The sequence below is a fragment of the Bubalus bubalis genome, chromosome 14, assembly GCF_019923935.1.
Source record: "Bubalus bubalis isolate 160015118507 breed Murrah chromosome 14, NDDB_SH_1, whole genome shotgun sequence".
NCBI classification, from domain to species: Eukaryota; Metazoa; Chordata; class Mammalia; order Artiodactyla; family Bovidae; genus Bubalus; species Bubalus bubalis.
The window spans coordinates 64,193,286-64,214,940 of record NC_059170.1 but is presented as its reverse complement, the minus strand read 5'-3'; the positions used below and the strand labels follow the sequence as shown (position 1 = coordinate 64,214,940).

At 41.6% G+C, this 21,655-nt stretch overlaps 1 protein-coding gene across 8 annotated transcripts in view; it reads left to right on the top strand.

Annotated features, from left to right (window-relative positions):
- The window catches only part of NRP1 (neuropilin 1), a 148,936-nt gene that overhangs the window by 46,026 nt on the left and 81,255 nt on the right, over positions 1-21,655 (top strand). For all 8 annotated transcript variants that reach the window (XM_006063206.4, XM_025264450.3, XM_006063208.4 and 5 more), the window contains 2 exons: positions 12,741-12,922; positions 19,862-20,089. In XM_006063206.4, the coding sequence (XP_006063268.1) occupies positions 12,741-12,922; positions 19,862-20,089 (410 nt within the window). The remainder of the gene's footprint in view (positions 1-12,740; positions 12,923-19,861; positions 20,090-21,655) is intronic.

The following is a 21,655-nucleotide window of genomic DNA, read 5'->3' as shown; positions in this document are numbered from 1 at the left end:
TATTTTTGTTTTTTAATATCTGACTGACCTGTGGCTAGTGCAAGGTAAATGACTTTTCAAAATAACATGTAGAAAACACTTTCTTTTCAACACTAGTTCCACCTGTATTATATAATAAAAGGGTCTTAGGATCAATGAGATTGGTATATGTTGGGTTAAACCAAGTTAAATCAACATTTCATGCTCATGGGACTTCTCAGAGCCTTTATACTGACACAAATTATGGATATTCACAAAAGGAACATTGTGACGTGCAGCATTCCCAAATGATTTAGGGGGAAAAAACATTTTTTTTTCCATGAAGCATTTCATAAGACTGGTGTTTTGAGGGACACATTTGGGACCAGTTTGCTATGATTTCTGTTTTCTACTTTTTTTTTTTTTAAAGAGCAAACAATAGATTGCAAAATGATGAGAACAATAATGATATGATCTAAGTAATTTGCTATTATAAGAGGAAAAAGCAATCAGAATTAATGAAATATCTGAAATACGAGGTATTTTTTTAACTTTGATTTTCCTGTTCACTGTGGATTTTTTTGTTGTTGTTCAGTCTTTATTTTTATTTTTTTTGGCCCACTTTGTGTAATATGGGCTATTAGCTACCCGACCAGGGACTGAACCTCTGTCACTGCAGTGGAAGTAGGGATTCTTAACTACTGAACTTCTAGGGAAGTCCCTGAAATATGGGATATTTTTAAAGTAATATAACAACTTCAAGAACTGCCATGTTTTGAAAAATTCTCAAAGGATCTGTTTTATTGTGTATTTGTAAGTGAACACTTATTTGCCCCAAAATGAAGAACTAAAATGCTGGAAAACTGCTTTATTCCTATTTCTCCCTGTAACTGTACACTATCAATTCTCTTAATAAACTTTTATCCATAGATAGAGCTGTGGATTTTATCCCTTTACATTAAGAGCGTTCAAAGAAATTAGGCTGTTTACGGAATAAAAATTTAAATCATTTTATGTATTCTGGTTTTCAGTGGAAAAAAAAAATCTCCTTTCCTTTTGAAACAATTAGAGGAAGAAAGGTGGAGGACAGGCTTCTTTCTTCTCTGCTTACCTGTCTTGTTTTTACAGCTGAGTCTTTAGTATTATCAAGGGGAACATTTTATACCATTCTCTAGCTTGTGCTGTGCTTAAGAGAAGCTTGTGTTTGGAAATGCTCCCTTTATGCGATGTTTTATTTTACCTAGCTTGACCATATTCTCTTTTCCTTTCTGTTAAGCTTACCATAAAGATATTTGGGGGCTGGGGAGTAGTTGAGATGGTAGGATGAGGGCCATATGATCTCCTGCTTGAGTTAAATCCATGCTCCAACCACAGAGCCATTTCTGTGAGCTGACCCTTTATGTGGTCATATGGTTAAACTTAGCAAGATGGTGCTTCTGCTCTTCGGCTACCCGTAAAGTTTATGGCCACTGCTTGCCTTTTTTCTAAACACACAATTACTCCTCAAGGTCCGTATAAATCATGAGGCCACCTAGGTCATTAAAATCCTCTCCTGTCTCTGTGAACTTGTTCATAACTCAGAGATAGTTAAAAGCTTGCTTTACACCAATTAATTATTCAGTCTGTAAAGCAAATCAGTGATAAGAAAAAAAATTGTGTAAACTAATGTTTAGGCCAATAACCAGTGATTTGCTGCATATTTTGGTCTGTAGCCAGTTTGTGTGTTTTAACACAGACAGAAACCCTCAGTGACATTTGAAGTATTTTATGTCCACAATAGACTTCTCTTATAAAAATTATTCCCTGTATCACAAATCAGAGAAGGCAATGGCACCCCACTCCAGTACTCTTGCCTAGAAAAATCCCATGGATGGAGGAGCCTGGAAGGCTGCAGTCCATGGGGTCGCTGAGGGTCGGACATGACTGAGCGACTTCACTTTCACTCTTCGCTTTCATGCATTGGAGAAGGAAATGGCAACCCACTCCAGTGTTCTTGCCTGGAGAATCCCAGGGACAGGGGAGCCCGGTGGACTGCCGTCTATGGAGTCACATAGAGTCAGACACGACTGAAGTGACTTAGCAGTATCACAAATTGACTTGTGGTTACAGAATATATCCTAGGTTAGTATGACTAGTCACACTAACATATCCATGTTAGTATGGCTACTAGTAACCCAGTCATCTGCAGTTAAAACATCTGATTTTGACTTGATAGAATTTTTAATAATGAAAAATTTGAAAAAGAGCCAACACCCTAAGCACAAAAGCTTCGGATGCTAAGAATGACTTACAGCAAACAGAATGTTGCTTTCAATAAACCTGAGGGATTAAGGAAACTCTGTCTACGACATGATCAATTTTTCTGCTGTGCATTTCATTCTAGCAAAATAAATGCATTGGGCCCATATCTAAAAGTTTCATGTTTCTTGGCTGTGGTTAGCTCAGGGGTTTGTACTCTTAAGTAAACCTTAAGGGTCTACTGAACAGAACAGCACCATTTTTACTTGGGTCGGTGCCAACTGCCCATTCTAAAACTCAGCTCAACCTTTCTTTTACCATCAGTATATCTAAAAAGAAGAAACACCTATCTTTCACTGAACCCATTTTTTATTCAGCATCTTTTGGTTTCCACTTTTTTAGAAAAAAATGGGCAATTGTTATAGAGTCAGGGTCTTCCCCACTCCAGAATAATCTCACCTACCTGATGCTGATAATGTTCTACTGTGATTACTGCAAAGAAAGAGGGGGAAAAAAAGCCTTTAAAAAAATGAATATTTGCCAACTTTAGTTCCTGCAGCTCTTGATGAGCAAACTACCTGGATCCCCACTGAATAATTACTAATGAATCAGGAGGATTTTTTTTTAAAACTCTTAAAATTAACACATTAGGTCCTATCGTCTAAAACAGAATTATGGCTTTGTTTCTTTTTCCAAAGAATTAAAAAGGAAACTTGCAGATTATGACCTTGCTAGATCTTAAGGCAGAGTCGCTGCTTTTCTAGAACTGGAAGTTGCCCCCGGTGTGTCTCCACCATACCAATTAAGGGGGCTTTTTGAGCAAATTCAGCACTGCATGCCGACAAGCACTAATCCAATTGCAGATCATTAAATCAGTTGGGTACATCAGTGGAAACACTTAATGGATTTAGTGATTTCTTTTAAAAAAAAGTATTGTAATATATAAAAATTAGCTTCTTTAACTCCATTATTGACTTTTGGGACAGCAGAGAATGTGGGAGTTAGATGGCATCACTGGCTCAATGGACAACGAATTTGAGCAAATGCCAGGAGATAGCGAACAACAGAGGAGCCTGGCATGCTGCAGTCCATGGGGTCTCAAAGAATTGGACACAACTTAGAGGCTGAATAATAATAACAACAACCTTGGCAAGGCCTATTGTCATTCCAAATAGTAATTTTCAGGGTATTGGGTTATGTCATCTTCTGAGAGCTAGTCATCTTCTGACTGATAGATCCCCCCAGGGAGATATTAATAGCAGTAGCCAAGCTTCTGCGCTACCTAGACTACAGCCTGTCTTGAACTCCATACTATGTACGATTGGAAAACAAAGCCATGCTCCACCTGGTTTTCTGTGCATTTTTCTCTGCTCCTCCTGCATTCCAGCCTCATTTGGAAGGGGACATCAGCATGTATTATTTCACTGAGTCCTCCCTCTCATCATTGCAAATTAATTATTTTGTCCATTTTTGCAGGTGAGCAACTGAGGCTTACAGATGTCAGTAAGTGACACTCAGCTAGTCAGTGACAAGAGTGTGAGGACTTGGGTCACAGTCACCCCAGTGTGGCTAATTTGATGGATGGCCAGGCAGGTAGCACCTCCTGCCCCATGGTTCCCTTTGAGACTTTGTGGGAGGTCAAAGATGGGGCACGTCTTAATAGATTAAAGGTGCAGGAGTGAGTCCTTCCTGAAGCTCAGAGCCCACACCTGAACCCAGTTTTGTTTTTTGTTGTTTGAATTTCTTTTTTTAATATTTGTTTATTTTTGCTGTGTTAGGTCTTTGTTGCTGCGCAGGGGCTTTCTCTAGCTTCGGTGGTCTGGTGCGTGGGTTTCCACTGCAGTGGCTTCTCTTGTTGCAGCACACAGGCCCAGCAGTTGTGGCCATGGGCTTAGTTGCCCAGCAGCAATGTGGAATCTTCCTGAACCAGGGATCTAACCTGTGTCCCCTGCATTGGCAGGCGGATTCTTCACTGCTGGACCACCAGAGAAGTCCCAGAATGCCACTTTTTAACACCCCGCCTCTCTCTCTACTTTATCCCCATGAGAAGGCTGAGAGAAGAGGAGCAGAGAGAGAATAGGCTTTATTTAAAACAAAAACCCAAAACTTTAGGATTTAAAGTAAATAAGAAGGAAGTAAATGTGTCCAAGACGCCCCCTCTTGTCACTTTTTGATGACTTGACTAGCTATATAAACCCATCTTGAGACAATCCATGAAAGTTAATTCCTTTTTTTTTTTTACCCTGAGAACAGTGGAAAGTTGGCAAGAACTAAAAATTTTCTATGAAATAGGGAGGCGAACAAGTTGTAAATGATGTTAATATCTTCCAGATGGCACCATTTTACTTGGGAACCGAATTTATTGTAATTAAAGGCATGTGAATTTTTCTATAAATACTGAACTTTGCAAGTTTGACACTGGACGACTCCATTACCTCGGAGTTGTTTTAAGGGAGGTGTCCTTGATCTTCCATTTGAAATGCATCTTTGGATTTCATAATCTGAGTTTAACCATAGAGATATTTTCCCATGTGAAGCATTTTTTTATCTTCTATGCCAATAAATCTTAATTATAAAGTGAGATCCCACAGAAATGAGAAATTCAAACTCCAAACATTTTCTGTTAAAATTATATATATTTTGACCATTCTTTTACACCATGTCTTGAGTTCTTTTATATATTTATTTTTGGATTAAGCTATTATCACTCTTCTGTCTCTAGACATATGTGTTGGACAATTTTTCAGTGTCTGTTTTTGCTTCCATCAGAAGCACATGGCTCACTCCAGAAACCTGCTTTCCTTTCTGTGATTGAGGACCATGGGCTCAGGGCTCCCAAACCAACAGCCAGTGTGGTCCGAGAACCAGCAGGTGGAACCTCTGCCCTATCGTCCCCTTTGAGACTTTAGCTTCCAGCCTTGCTGCAGTTCCCCACCCCTGCCCTTTGTCTTACCCTGGATCTTACTAGCCTTTACCCTTTCAGGGGATGTACATGGACCATCCGCACTGCTTGAGTTTGTACTGCAGCTTCCAAGCTTCATGTGTCCATCCAGAGCTGGGTCTGGATAGAATCCTCAAGCCTGGTTACACACAGCTTCTTCTAGTTATTCAATCATCTGTTAATCTAGGTGCTGCTGTAGAGGGATTCTGCAGATTTAGTTATGTTGCCAGATCAGATGACCTTGAGAAAGGGAGGCTATCCTGGGTGAGCCTGGCCTAATCAGGTGAATGCTCACTAAGGACCCATCTTTTCTTGAGGGGTTTTGAAGCACAGGAAGAATCCAGTGTGAGGGAACGTCTCTGTCGCTGGCTTTGAAGCTGGAGAGAGCGGTGTAGCAAGGAAGGCAGATGGCCCCTGGGATCTGAGAGCAGCCCCCAGCTGGCAGCGAGCAAGGAGATGGGGACTGTAGTTCCCTAACTGCAGGAAACTGCCACAGCATGAACTGTAATGAAGACACAGAACTCAGATGAGAACGTAGCCCTGTGGACATTTGACTTCTGTCTTCCGTCTTATGATACACTGAGTTGAAACCCTAGCCAGGCCAGTGTATGCCTGCATGCTAAGTAGCTTCAGTCATCTCTGACTCTTTGTGACCTCATGGACCATAGCCCACCAGGCTCCTCTGTCCATGGGATTCTCCAGGCAAGAATAGTGGAGTGAGTTCCCATGCCCTCCTCTCGGGGACCTTCCCAAACCAGGGATGGAACCTTTGTCTCCGGCATCTCCTGCACTGACAGGCAGGTTCTTTACCACTAGCACCACCTGGGAAGCCTTTGACCTGAGCTAATAAATGTATGCTGTTTTAAGCGCCTATGTCTGGAGTGACTTATTACACAGCAGCAGGAAACTCTCTGCTACCGGCGGAATGTTTATTATCACAATTTCTCTCTTTTGCTAGTTGGTCTTAACAAGCCATGACCCACTCCCTTTGATTCAGTTCAGTTCAGTTCAGTCACTTAGTCGTGTCCGACTCTTTGCGACCCCATGAACCGCAGCATGCCAGGCCTCCCTGTCCATCACCAGCTCTTGGAGTCTACCCAAACTCATGTCCATTGAGTCGATAATGCCACCCAACCATCTCATCCTCTGTCGTCCCCTTCTCTTCCTGCCCTCAATCTTTCCCAGCATCAGGGTCTTTTCAAATGAGTCAGCTCTTCGCATCAGGTGGCCAAAGTATTGGAGTCTCAGCTTCAACATCAGTCCTTCCAATGAACACCCAGGACTGATCTCCTTTAGGATGGACTGGTTGGATCTCCCTGCAGTCCAAGGGACTCTGAAGAGTCTTCTCCATGTAATTCCCTTTGATTAGCCCTTTGTATTACTGCAGTGAAAACCATTTAATATTTCTTTTTACTCCAGTAAAAGATTTTCTTTAAAGATTTTCCTTCTTCACTTTTGTAATAACCTCATTTCCTGGGACTGTTCACTTTTATACATATTGTTATACTATTACCTAACCTATTAATCATCCATTTTCTATGGATGCAATAAAATTACTGATATTCATTATCACGGCCCTGAGGCATTACAAAAGCTTAACAATGAAAATGTTAACATGTGAGATCAAGCTTTATGAGTTTCACTGTACTCTGTTTATTTGAGAAGGGGCTATCTGACTATGATGCATATGGAAATCTTTACTGAGCTTTAATCAAAGGAGCCACACAGGAAAGGTGTCAGGTGGACTCTGTGGCATTGGAACTTCCTGGAGGAGAATGATCTGGAGACCTATGAACAAGTAACGAGAGTAACACTGTGTGGGCCTTTGAGGAGGACAATGACGCTGAACAAAAGACAGTGTTTGTAGCAATTTTTTGATTCAAGAGAAGTGAGATGTTTAATATCCCATTTACCATCAATGGAGTAGGTTACTAGAGAGAGATGGTTTGGCTGAAGTACAGGCAGCAGCCACCGAGCAAAGCTGCCTGGTCTTTTAGCTCCTGGCTCTTCGTGGCTCTGTGGCATAGACCAGGCCAGCCAGCGGTCACACCTGCACCCTGGTACTTGTGCTTACCTCAGAGTTCAGTAGACAGTAGACCCTTAGTCTCCTCATAGCTGGAACCTGAGTTTGGGTGATAAGATCAGTGAAGGAACTTGATGGTGGGGCAACAGAAATGCCACTCAGATCCTAACCTGCTACTCCAATGTCTCACAGGCAGCCACCTCAACTGGAAAAAAATGCAGACAATGTCAGCAGTCTAAAACGTCATGCAAATCCACATAAACACACAACAGTGAAAAAGTATTACTTCCAGCATTTCAGAAAGTATGAAATCCAATCTGGTTCATTTTAACTTTCTAATACTGCCCCCCAACCCCTGCCCCACCAAATACAGGGAGTTTCATTGATCCTGTTGTTTTAAAAGCAAAAGGCAAAGCCTTTGATTTATTTCCAAATAAAGCATCATTGAAGATACTGTTTTCTGACCAATAAACAGAGTTGTTAGCTGCATCGCAAGGTATTGATTTGATACTTTTTGCATAGATATTAATGCTTTTCAAAATAACTTTATCTTATGACAAAGGAACACTTGTTCATTATAAAAATTTTGAAAGATACAGAAATAATAATAATAGAGAAATAATCTCACCACCCAGAGATAAACACTTGTTAACACCTTGCATTCCTTCCTGTTCTTTTACTTCATACAAATAAAAATAGAGGATATCTTGTGTATAGAGTTTTATGTTCTGATTTTTCACTTATTTATCATAAGCATTTTTCCTTTATTATAAGAAACTTTTCTTGAACATTCTTTTGAATAGCTGCATAGTATTCCTCCATATGATTGTATGTAAGTTCCTTCTTACTTCCTTTCCATCTGCCTTATTTCCATTTTCCCCATTATTATAAAGCTTCAGGCAATACTTTTTGCATACATATTTGACATTATTCCAGTTTCTTTCTTTTGAATAGATTTCTAAAGAGTCCTTTACAACAGAAGAGACTGTGAGCCTTTTAAGGCTTTTCTTATATTTCCCTTGATTAGAACATTGCAAGGAAGCCAGAACAGTTAGGAGGTGGATCATGTAAAATCGCTCAGAAACACAGACGAAAACTAATTGGCCCCTCCTAGCTCCATCACTGTATATTTTTATATCCCCGTCCTCTTTCTAATACTGTTAAGAAAAAAAAAATCTGTTCTCTTCTGGGGAATAGGGAAGGTAATTCTTGGGCAGCAGCACAGTAATCGTTTACAGCTTGCTCAGTTGGGATGGCTATTAATGCCTCGTGTAAAATAGACCAAAGATCCAAAGAAACACATTTTTGCAGGTGAAAATTATGTTAGCCAACATCATTTCTCACTCTGGTTTATGATGTCAGGTATCGAATTTCTCCATTATTAACGTAGGTATGCATGTGGGGGAAGATCCTTTTGGAAGGAGATTAAAAAGACACCATTACCTAAAATCCCCCTTCTCAACAACTTGAGAATGTCCAGAAGCTGTGAGGGGGGGTGGTACAGTAGCTCCCCATACAGACAACACCCTACAGAGGATTAATTGGTTTTTTGTTGTTTTTTTTTAACCATTAACGGGCCCCACCATAGAGTCAGGGGTCATTTGCACTCAGAGGAGAAAACCCGACTTAAGTAAAGTGTGCTATTTGTCTATTCAGCACTGCATACCTAGAAAGCCTCCCAAACCACACTGAAGACATTTCTCATTTTCCCATCACTTTTCCCCTTCCTTGGCCATTTTCCTAAAACTGTAATTTAAACTTTCCAGAAGAAAATAATAATAATAATAATCTCTGAGTAATCCTTTCAAGAATTCTTAGAAGGAAATCTTTATTCTTTTATCACTCTTATGGGAAACCTAACTCGTGATTACTATTAGGATTCAAAATGTTTTTACCACCCACATATACCCAGGTAGGGTGAGGGTTGGAGATATGTCAACAAGATGCCTGGGACTTAAGAAGCCTGGGCTTAAAGCCAGGAACACTCATGAGAAGAGCCCCCACCCCACCACTGCCCCGGCCAAGCCTTCACACCTGAAAAAGGAAACCTTGGGGAAATGTCTTTAATTGTAAGAAGGTTAAGCAGAGAGAGCTTTGCTTTATTCCCAGTAAAGGTTGGCTGCTTTACCATTATTCGTGCTGGAAGTGAAAGCTTTAAGGTAGAAGGTTTAAGAAGAAAGATGGGGGAATTCCATGACAATCCAGTGGTTAGGACTCTGCGAGTCCAATGCAGGGGGTCTGGGTTCGATCCATGGTCAGAGAACTAAGATCCCACAAACCATGCAGTATAGCCAAAATTTTTTTAAAAGACAATTTTTTTTAAGAGATGGCCAAATCCATAAGATGCTGGCATTCCTATGATGAAATGTGGGGCGGTGATGTCTGAGGAAGGGCTTTCCTGCACAAGTGGGTGGTACACTGTGGACCCAGATGCAGCCTCCTTGTCCCCTGGAACATTCTTTTTCTGGAGCAGAACTCCAAAGAAACAGATGGGTTAACTTTGTGAACCCTCATCCGTGTGCTACGTCGCTTCAGTGGTGTCCGACTCTTTGTGACTCTCTGGACTGTAGCCAGCCAGGCGCCTCTGTCCATGGGGATTCTTCAGGCAAGAATACTGGAGTCGGTTGCCATGGCCTCCTCCAGGACATCTTCCCGACCTAGGGATCAAACCCGAGTCTCTTATGTCTCCTGCGTTGGCAGGCAGGTTCTTTACCACTAGCGCCGCCTGGGAAGTCCATGAACCCTCCACTAGCTTCTCTGAATGAGTCCCAAGACACCATCCCCAACTCTCCTCCCGAGCCCAAGCTTGTGGGTCCAGAATGCAAGTCAGACAGGTGCCTCCAGGCTCACCTGTGCAGGTCTCTGGTATCAGGACCGAGGATGCTAGCATCGCAAGGAACGCAGTGCTTGCCACACCAGCAGCAGTAACAGAGCAGTGCAGCCGGCTGGGGGACCGAAATTTGCAAACTCAGGATCCTGGGCCTCGGGCCAGTGCAGGCTGGGCGCGTTACTGTGGTATCACATTAAGTCTCTGGGGAGGGGTGCTGACACACCAGCTGCATTCCTGGCATCACATTTGCCAGCGAGAAGCTTATGGAGTGGAACTGGTCTCAACTTCAGAGGGAGAGGCTGGCTGCTTTTTTAACTTCCTTGGCAGTATCACCCTTTGCAATTTGTACGCGTACACCCTCCTGAATATTTACATGAACCGCTCTCTGTGATACATTTGGGGGCGCCTGTCGGATGGTACCGGGAAGGAAAGTGCTAAAATGGTAGCAGCATCCTGGCATATAAATGTAACTATTGTGTCCCTGAAAAATCCCATTGCCTAAAATTGGCACTTAAGATACAGTGACTTATCTCTTGCTGGGTAGAGCATCTAGTCCCTCTGCCCCTTTTAAAAATAGCTTTTACTGTTGCCAAGAGGAGAGCTTAGAATTTACCACTAGCAGATAATGTGGATTAAAAGACTAGCTTCCTCCGCTTATACATCCCCAGCATCTAATAGCTGAGTTCTCTCATACCTGGGAGAGAGGTCTCTTTGCAGAAATGCCCTTTAGTCCTCAGAATGGTTGACCCACCTCTCTGATTTGTGTCTGGAAGGCAAAATGCACTAGGATGTGGCCACTTAGTATTCAGACCATGTCGGGATGCAAGTAAAAAGCCTATAGAGCAGCGCTGGACGCACGGTCGCCAGGCCAAACACAGCCAGCCTCTCAAATCACAGTTAAATTATACGTGAGTGTGGGGTAAACTGTGCAGACCTGCCTAGTCAATGAAGCTGCAGAGATAAAAGGAATTACTGCATAAATGCCAGCTCGTGAGGCTTTCAGGAGTACAGAGGCGGGGTTCTTTCCAGTGGCCCTCGGTTGACTATAAAAAGCCACTGAGGATTTTGAACATAACACCGTCTTCTTCCTCCTCATCATCCTCCAGTTCTCCTCCTCCTCCTCCTCCTTTGTCTGAGCATGCAAAGCATCTCCCAATGTATAGAGAAACAAACAGTTCCTCTCTGTGGCTCCATAGTTTTTCAGAGGACAGTGATGCTCACTGGCCAGTGATTGCTCTTGCAATCAGCAGATGCAGCACGGGAAATGCAGTTAATACAATAATTCACATATGTTAATACTTCATTCCATCACTGTCAGCTTTATTTTCTTCTTGATGTACACAAGCCGGGCACACAGTCTTAACTGATGAGGTAATGTCATTTTTAATTGAGAGAGCCTTAAGCTATCCACTTGGACTCGTGATAGCATCTTTGCAGTTGTCTCATGAGACTTTACATAAACATAAGTCATGTGTCCTGGACAGTTTGAAAAGGATTGCTAAGGATGACATTGGTCATCATGAAGATTTCCCGCACTTTGATCTCTTTTAAATTGCCAGATGCAGTTTATGTTACTGCCATATTTTAGCCATCCCTGAAATGAATATATCCCAGGACTTTTGAATCAAGTTCAACAGAGAAATGCAGGTTTGAAATGAATGGATTGTAATGTTTTCATGTCAGTTCTAGAAGAAATATGGAATCCAAATGAGATTATCTGGTTATCTGACTCCTAGGTGACTTGGCAAATAAATAATAAAAGGAAAAGGAAGAGCAAGACACTAAGAAATAGATAATGCCAAACAAACAAAAATATTCCTGTTTTCCTAGGAGATGCTACTTTACTGGAGATGGATTTCCATATTTTAGAGATGAAGGTTTATCCAAGCATATGCATTATCTCAGTGCATTCTTTAGGCTAGTATTTTATTACTACTCCCTTTATCATTTATCTCAGTGTATTATCATTAAGTCTGAATTTTTAAAAATCATATCACTTTGATGATTCCAAGTCTGTCATATTTTCTTTTCCAATGACAGCATTCCTTTAAAGATTCAGGCTGGTAGTAAACACTTACTTCTGAATTTTAAATAAACTTTTTTCCTTGTAGAGATTATGTTCTACAGTTCAAGTTGTAGTTTTAGGGGAAGAAAATCTTTTGTTTGGACCACAGTGGATACTGAGAGAGGTTTTTTTCCTGCGAAGCCTGGAGTTTGGTGGAATTGAGTTAAATAGTAAAGAATCTGTTTATTATTCTGTGGCCATATGTTTAGAGGGTCGCTCACAGAAATCAAAGTATTATTCATAGAGAGCTCCAGCCAAGAAGACATTTTGAATTCATAAAAGAACTTCACAGTTTGAAAAGAATGCATAGCATTATGTATTGACACCCCCCTCCCCAACCCCAGACAAAGGAACACAACTTAATAATAGAGAATTGTACTCATGAGATTTTCCTTTTTCTTGTTAATTGGTTACTTTAACTGACATTGTCTGCAAGTATAATGGACACCATTATTCTTAACAGTTCTGTGTTACCAGATGATGTGCACGGACATGATGTAGCCCATTTTAATTATTTCATTTTGCTAGACTTTTTTTTTTCCCTCTCTGTGAAATCCAGCAGTGAATGCAGATAGCACTTATTTTTGCTCCTGACAGACCATGGTGGAGAATGCTGGCTTCTAAATGATTGAAATTAAAAGGACTTTTCTCCCTAACCTGATGTTTCTTTCCACCTTTGTCTCAGGTATGACTATGTGGAGGTCATCGATGGAGAAAACGAAAATGGACGTGTATTGGGAAAGTTCTGTGGAAAGATCGCCCCTTCTTCTTTCGTGTCCTCAGGGCCATTTCTCTTTATCAAATTTGTCTCTGACTATGAGACACACGGGGCAGGATTTTCCATACGTTATGAAATTTTCAAGAAAGGTAAGTGACTTACAGGAGACCAAGTGTGACTGAGTGGTCACGAACCTCACTTGATCTCGTGAAAGACAAAGTGAAAAGAAAGACCAGGAGTAATGTTTTTAATCTTTTGGTAAAAAGTCAGATATTCCCATTACAAAAAATGTTGAAAATACACATTTTCACAAAGGAAAGTTACCCACTGTATGGAGGAAGTATGTTTAAAAAGCTGTTTAAATGTATTTTAGGAATCAGAATTTCATCATTCTAATATACTGACCAGTGTTTTTAAAGTATATACTCCTTTTAAAGCTCCTTTAAGAACATTTATGCTTTTCTTTCTTCTTCAAAAATAAGTTGAATCTACTCTTGAAGTTTTATTTCTTTCATTAAAAAATGTGTGAGTCCCTCTTACCTGAAAATGATGTATTGGGCTGGCCAAAAATTTCATTCAGGTTTTTCTGTACCATGTTATGGAAAAAATGCAAATGAACTTTTTGGCCAGCTCAATACCTCCTGTTCCCTTTATTTTATTGCAAAATTCAAAACTGGTCGCTCCCGGGAAAATCCAATCAGTAGTCCACTAGCCTTAGAGTTCTAAAAATTTTTGGAGGAAGAAGCTTTCCATTAACAGAAACATGGTTAGGGCAAGAACTTCTTGGAGAAAACAAAATCATAATGTTTTAAATGACATTCCCCTTCAGAATTAATTATCCACTTGCCCCCTCCAAAATAATCACTTATTAATCTCTCAGGACTTCCCTCGTGGCTCAGTGGTAAGATAATAGAGAATCTGCCTGCAATGTGAGAGACCTGGGTTCAACCTCTGGGTTGGGAAGATCTCCTGGAGAAGGACATGGCAACCCACTCCAGTATTCTTGCCTGGAGAATCCCATGGACAGAAGAGCCTGGTGGGCTCTAGTCAGTGGAATCACAAGAGTCGGACATGGCTCAGTGACTAAAGCACCCCCATCTTCTGTCACAGTGGTATATATTGGGACAGGATAGAATCTGAGCCTGTATTGTCTCCCAGGTTTGAGGAATTAAACTCACATGTCAGGTCGCTAAGAGTCAGACACGACTGAGCGACTTCACTTTCACTTTTCACTTTCATGCTTTGGAGAAGGAAATGGCAACCCACTCCAGTGTTCTTGCCTGGAGAATCCCAGGGACGGCAGAGCCCGGTGGGCTGCCGTCTATGGGGTCACACAGAGTCGGACACGACTGAAGTGTCCAACTCTGTGTGACTGAAGCAGCAGCAGTCAGCCAGTTAATAAAAATTGTACCTTTATCTGGATGTCACTGTTTTCCACAGCGGCCTGTAGATTCCTGCTATGAATTCAGTCCCGCCTTCCCTTTTAAGTTGACATTAATGTGTGGGAGACCCTCCAGGGACAGAGGTTACAGATTTAAATGTATTGTCCTGGAATATATGAAAAAGAGCTTTATTTAATAGAAAAATATCTAGCCACACCAAATTCAAAAGCATAAGGTCTTGTGGGTCAGTGACCACCGAGAATAACAAAAAAGGACTTTAAGTGTTTCTGCGAGCATTGGCACAACATCTTTAAATTTCAAAGAACTCTGGTACTATCCCATATAAATATGGATAGATGGAGAGAACTTTCTTCAGAAATTCATCTGAGCACATGCTTAGAAAGCCTTTAGTATAAATAACAGCAGACGTGGATCTCAGTGGGCTCACAAGACTACGTATGTATTTCCTTGTGTTGAAAGCTGTTTGACCTGTGTAAATCCACATATGCGTAGGTACACACATGCACAAACATACCCAATTGCTTGCTTACCTGCATCTGACAGCATCAAAGAAAGAAAGTGTCAGAAAAAGAGGTAAGAACAGCATTTCATTGTCAGTGTTTCTCAAAGATCTGAAGGTGGTGGGTAGAGAAATAGCAAGATCCTCCCTAGGTCATTAAGAATTCTGCTTCCTTCCAGATGAACTCAGCCTTCAAACTTCTGTTAGTCTCAGATGCACTGTGATTTCCCCTCTTTCCCCACTGCCCAATGCCATCCTTGAGACTTGAAGACTTATTTTCTTCTACATCCAATATAGCTGCCGGTTCTTTTGGATTTTTGTTCAAAAGTCTCAGAGAGTCACGGCTTCAGAAATTCCGAATCACCAGACTGTACACCTGAACCTTATATAATCTTATAAATCAACCATAGCTCCATTAAAAAGAGACTGTCACAGCTTTCTTTCCACATCCTCTGCCAGTGAACAAATTGAACTGTCTAATGGTTATCCCCATGCTTTCTAATCCTACACACTCATCAGACTGCTATCCCCAGAATGCCTATGACGGGTATTTGTCATCTGTCAGGTGACGCCTCCATGTTCTCTGAGGTCATGCTCAGGTCTTGACATCAGCTGCTCCCAACCTTCGTGGCTTCACTTGCGTGAACTCACAGCCTACCTTCCTGCCCCAGGTTGGTGGGTGCGCTGGGTGAGGCCCACCGGATGTGCACGTGAATTTTGATTCGGCCACTGCCCATCTGTGTGAATGTTCAGAGCCTTGGATTCCTCATCTGAAAAATGGATAACTGTATCTAGCACTGACTCTTTGTGAAGATGGGTTGAAATGAAAACACGTAGCAGAGCATGTCCCACAAGTTGTGTGCCATACACACTAACTGTTGGAATGAAGCTGGTCCCTCCAAATTGTACAGCGCTCTCTCTCTTCTGGCTTAAGCCTCTTAACCTCCATGGAAACCTGGCTCCAAGTTTATTATTCTTAATTAATGTACTTTTCATTTCCTACACTTACCCAGCTTGCCCCCTATCACACAACACAAATATACACTTATAGATACTGTGTGTATATATACACAAACACAACTGTATTTCACTAACCAGGATGTTTTTCCTAAATATTTTCAAGTTTTATCACGTATATGTGTCTTATTTCCCAACTAAATCAGTACCTCCTAAAAAAGAAAACATCTTTCTCCCTTGTTGCACATACTATAGTTCTTACAGATACTCCATTGAAAGTCATGAACTAGTAGAATACATTCACACGCACACAGGTTCACAGACATTGTTTTCTTGAAAGTAATTTCATGATAAATATTATAGAACCTCTGTTCTTTGAAAAACATAGCACTTCTTTCAGGCTACAGCAATTCCAGATTTCTTCAAAACACATTAATTAGACTAATCATAATTGGAACCAAGGCATTATTCGTTCACCTGTTGGATAAGGATGAGAAATCTTGAGGATTTCTGGCAGTAGGTTACAGGGCCATTTTTGCATCCCTAAGGCTACATTTCTAGACAACCATTTTTGCCCACTGGGTGGCAGGGGGTAGTGCCCACCTCTCCCCATGCCTCCTGGAGCCCCCAGGACACCCTAGTTCTCTCCTCCGGTACCCACACCCCTCCTCTTCACAGATACTGAAACCTTGGGCCATCAGCCCTAAAATGATTCCCATTCAGCTAAAGAATTTCTTGAGGAAACCCTAGCCTGCCCACTTCCCACCTCTCCCCTGTCCTTCCCCTGTCATCCAGGCCCAGATGCTGGAAGAAGCTATACCATTTCCTATGGGTCTCAGTCAGGGAAGGGATGGCATTTATTGAGAGCAGGATTGGTGACTTCATATGTTATTTAATTAAGAGTCTGTACATTTAAGTATAATTCCAAAGGGGATATCTTAGCTATCATCCTTATCCATCCTGATGGTCCTTAAAAACGAAATGTGGGATGCCTGTGGCTACACTGGATGCTCTCATTCTTAGAAATAATGGGGAAAGCGTGGTGTCACTGGGTGCCACTGCTGTGTGAGCATCCCTTACCCAGCAGCTCACACCCTCTGGGGCACCCTGGCTACTCACCCTCAGTCCTGTTTGTGGCTTGTGTGTTTACCCCGGGATCCCTCAGCCCTCTCCTGCCATCGTCCATTGGGGGAAGTGCTCCCTCAACTGTGGCAAGCTTGTATAATAAAGAATAAGGAACCCACTAAAACAAATTTTGATGTCTAATGGAGAAAGTAAGAAATTACAGAAGCAGCTTTGAGTTTGAAAGGCTTTATTTTCCAATGCTAAAGCCCACCTCTCATGTGTGATGCACAGAATCTGAGGATCAGGAAGATTACGAGGTCACCAAGGCTACACAGCAGGTTAGCAAGGCGGTGGAACTCAAATCTCTTGGTGCTCCATCCAGCTTGCTTCCACTTCCCCGCGGAATGTCCCCATGCATGCGTGCCAAGTCGTGTCCAACTCTTTGCAACCTTATGGACCGTAGCCCGCCAGGCTCCTCTGTCCATGGGATTCTCCAGGCAAGAACACTGGAGTGGGTTGCCTTGCCCTCTTCCAGAGGATCTTCCCAGCCCAGGGATCAAACCCACATCTTTTACATCTCCTGTATTTGCAGGCAGGTTCTTTACCAGTGGTGCCACCTGGGAAGCCCAGAATGTCCCCTGTTGCTGCTGCTAAGTCTCATCAGTCATGTCTGACTCTATGCGACCCCATAAATGGCAGCCCACCAGGCTCCCCCGTCCCTGGGATTCTCCAGGCAAGAACACTGGAGTGGGTTGCCATTTCCTTCTCCAATGCATGAAAGGGAAAAGTGAAAGTGAAGTCACTCAGTTGTGTCCGACTCTTAGCGACCCCATGGACTGCAGCCTACCAGGCTCCTCCATCCATGGGATTTTCCAGGCAAGAGTACTGAAGTGGGGTGCCACTGCCTTCTCTGAGAACGTCCCCAACCTTTGTCAAAATACCTGAGAAAACCTGGGCCAGCTTCCAAAGGAATCTGACATGACAAGGATATACATGAAAGCATTGGAATTTATTTGATTTTGAAAGAGCGCCCTTAATTCCATTTTTTTTCCATTAAATCTTAACCTCAACTGTATAATTTTCTCTTTTGAAGAAGGGGAAAATATTGGAAACTGCATTAAACTCTGCTGTTTGCTTTGCTAGCCAAAGCCCTGGGGAGGAGGTTGAAGGTCTCCAGGGTCTCTGTTCCTACATCTTGGAAATAAAATTCTAAAGGGTTCCCAATTAACTATATATGAATGAATGACTTTTGAATTAATGACAAATTGGCATAGTTACTGTTATCTCAGATGCCACCAAATAGCTTAGAAACATGTTAGAAATTATACAGCACATTCCACAATCTCTTTACTTGAAATTGACATGGCATAATGCCACTTGGTAATAATTTTTTTAACCAGAATTGAATAGATAATCATTTGAAGCCATTGTGTTGAAGGGTGAGCTCCATCGTAGAAGGCTTTGGGAGGTATTTATTCAACTCAGACCTCTACGGGCCAGGTTTATTGTGCCATCTACTAAGTAGTCTTCTGCGTCTCCAGGGCCATGGCTAATATATGCATGGGGAGAAAGAGATTGATTTGTTTTCTCAACATGCTGCCAGATGCACCGAGGTGGAGAGTGAACTTAATAGCCCTCACCACTAAAAATAGAGATCTGTTAGTTAAATTTAATGTATATTGATACCAAACACATCGCCTTTAGTACTTGGCACTTTGGAAGAATATTTAGTTAAGAACAAGCTCCACAAGCTTCCCTATTTGGACTTGAATCCTTATATGCCCTTGCAGAGTTCCCATCAGTGCAACAATGGCCCTGGAAAAAAATGGTTGAACCAGGACTTCCCTGGTGGTCCAGTGGTTAAGAATTCACCTTGCAATGCAAGGGACCCGGGTTTGATCCATGGTCGGGGAAGTAAGGTCCAACATGTTGCAGAGCAGCTAAGCCTGTGCATCGCAACTCGATAGTCCATGGGCCACAATGAAAGATCCCACACGACGCAATGAATATGCCACGTGCTGCATCTAAGACCCAACACAGTCAAATTAGTAAGTAAATATTGTTTTAAAAAAAGAATGATTTAACCAAACATCCCCAGATTGGATCCTGAGATTCAGAAAGGTCAAGTCATCTCCGTTTACCAGACTGCCTAAGAGTTCTTGGACAATCACCATGGCCGTGGTGGCCATAAGGGGCAGAACTGGATAGGCTGGCTCGGATAGTCTGATAGTCTGGCGTGGATAGTCTGATAGTCTGTGTGGATGGGCCATTTTCAATTGTGTGGTGAATAGCACCCTATTCACTGCCGAGTCCATGAACTGAAATTGTAGTCCTCTGTGTATTCATAAGCTTGACTTGCAATAACTGTATGCATGCTCTGAACCAACCTAAATTACGAATTGCCGTAATTTGTAGTCTTGATAACACTGAACTGTCATTTAAATGACACATTATAAATATATGCATTACACACACACACACACCCCCTCCTGCACTGTATGTTGGGGAAGGTTAGGATGTCAACATTGGTATCAGGTGACTTGGAGCCACAGGACCTGCATCCCAGTTTATCATGCCCCCACTAACAGCCACACTTTACTGGCACACCTGTGTCAACACCATTCCGAATGAGTCACTCACCCTGCGTACATGTACGAATTACCTTTCACATTTAGTTTGTCAAGGAGGCAAAGGTCACATCTGGCAGAATTACTGAGTCACTGGTGGAGGAATCTGAAACCCAAATTCCCTCCACTGGATTCTCTCCCTCGCCTTTGTAAATGTTCTATTTCACCAATAAAGAGCTGTCAGCCTCAAGATTTAAAGATTTAAGATTGAAGGGGCTATAATTATTTCTCGAGGGCTCTGTCGAGATTTCTGTAGCGTACTCATTCATTGTTCCCACATGATTTTGTATTTGTCATTTTTTCTCCCCTCTGCAACAGCAGAAGTTTGTAAATTGCTCCACACAGATGGAAAACGAAGGTGAATGCAATAAATCTGAACTCGACTTTCCGTATGTATCACCACTGTGAAAAGGCTGAGTAATGAGTGATTAGGACAATGATTATAATGGTGGGCTTTTATTGGAAAGATAAACTGTCTTTGCCCAGGTTATTTAAGTGGAATTTTCACTCTGCTCCTTTTTTTTCTTTCACTCGTAGGTCCCGAATGTTCTCAGAACTATACAATGCCTAGTGGGGTAATAAAGTCCCCCGGATTCCCTGAAAAATATCCCAACAGCCTAGAATGCACCTATATTATCTTTGCACCAAAGATGTCAGAGATTATCCTGGAATTTGAAAGCTTTGACCTGGAGCCTGACTCGAATCCTCCGGGGGGGATGTTTTGTCGCTATGACCGGCTAGAAATCTGGGATGGATTCCCCGATGGTAAGCACTGCACAAAGCACCCCAAAGGGGAAGGATCTAGGGGAAGGGCCCCAGGATCCTTTTACAAGCATCATATACATGCATCACTTTAAAAAGTAGCTCAAAAGGAGGAAGAAAAACAGCAATTTTCTTTATGCAGAGAGGTGATGAAATATTTGAGCCTAAAAAGACTTGGTAATTTTCTAGTCTAATGCTTTCATTTTGTGGATAAGGAAACAGAGGCCATAAAAGACTCTGCAAGGTCTCATAACCTTTTCTATGGGAAAATTGGAAGCAACCCATGGTTTTCCTGACTGAAGTATTTTTCTCATTTCATTGGCTTGCCTACTGGTTATTAATTCATAAACTCATCAGAAGATGAGCTCTTAAGACATCAATTAAGTCAGTCATTTTGCGAATGCAGAGACTGAGAACCAGAGAGGTTAAGTCCCTGCTAAAATTTTCACAGTGAACTATACACCCACTATGCTACCACATTTAGAAATCTAAGAAAGGAAGGAGGAGAGCATTTGGATGTTCCTCGTTTAGATGGATTCCTTGTCGCTGTCTAGGGAATTTTAATCTTTGGGGAATCAAGTCAGATGGGCACACATCCTTGGTACACATTGTTCACATCATCTGAGTTCATCGTCCATTCAAAAAGTATACTTAGCATCGGCCATGTACCAGGCACTGTAGTAATCTCTTAGCAAACAAAGCAAAGATGGATGCCCCATTTAGATTCTATCAGAGGCAATGAGGTAATAAACAGTGCACGTTGCAGACGATTGAATCACGTGCACGGGATGTTAGAAGGTGAGAAGTGCTATAAACAAACAAAAAAAAAGGAAAAGAAGAAAAAATAGAATAAAGGCATGAAAAAAATGAAGGTAAAGAGAGAAAGATGGGTGGAATTTTTAAAATAGAGTGGTCAGGTTAGGTCTTATTAAGAAAAGGAGCCAGATTTGAAGGAGGTGGGAGAAGTAACCATGTGGCCAGCTAAATTTAAGTTTTCCATTTCAGTCCTTATGAATTAGAAGGTGAATGGCAAAAATACACACCCAAATTCTGAACAGAGGGAGATAATATCAAATAATTTGTTGCAGCTGCATTGCTAGTCTTCTGTTTAGTCTGGTTTAATAGTAAGATTTCTCTGGAGAACACACTCTACACAGATCAGAAAGGGCAGCTTAGAAGTTCTTACAAATCATGCAGTTAGAGATATGGAACTATCTATAAAATAGTCAAATGATATTATCAGATGGAAGAAAGACTATTTAAGTAAATTGTGAACGAAAGCTAATATCATGTGAAAGAGATTGCCTTTGTCTTAGAAATGACATTAAATGATCAGTGTCATTCAGTTTAGTTATGTTCCTTAGTAGTAAACAGCGCTAGAGAAAATCTAGGTTTAGAGAAAGCTTATGTCATTGGAGCAAATGGGTGAGTTATCATTAGTTGAGTCTCTTCTTTCCTTTATTTAACCATATAAATAGGATTATGATGATTTTATTGAAACTCCCTCATTAAGTAATGAGATTTGTCCAAACAGAGCTCTGATTGATTTCCAAGTATTCAATCCGATAA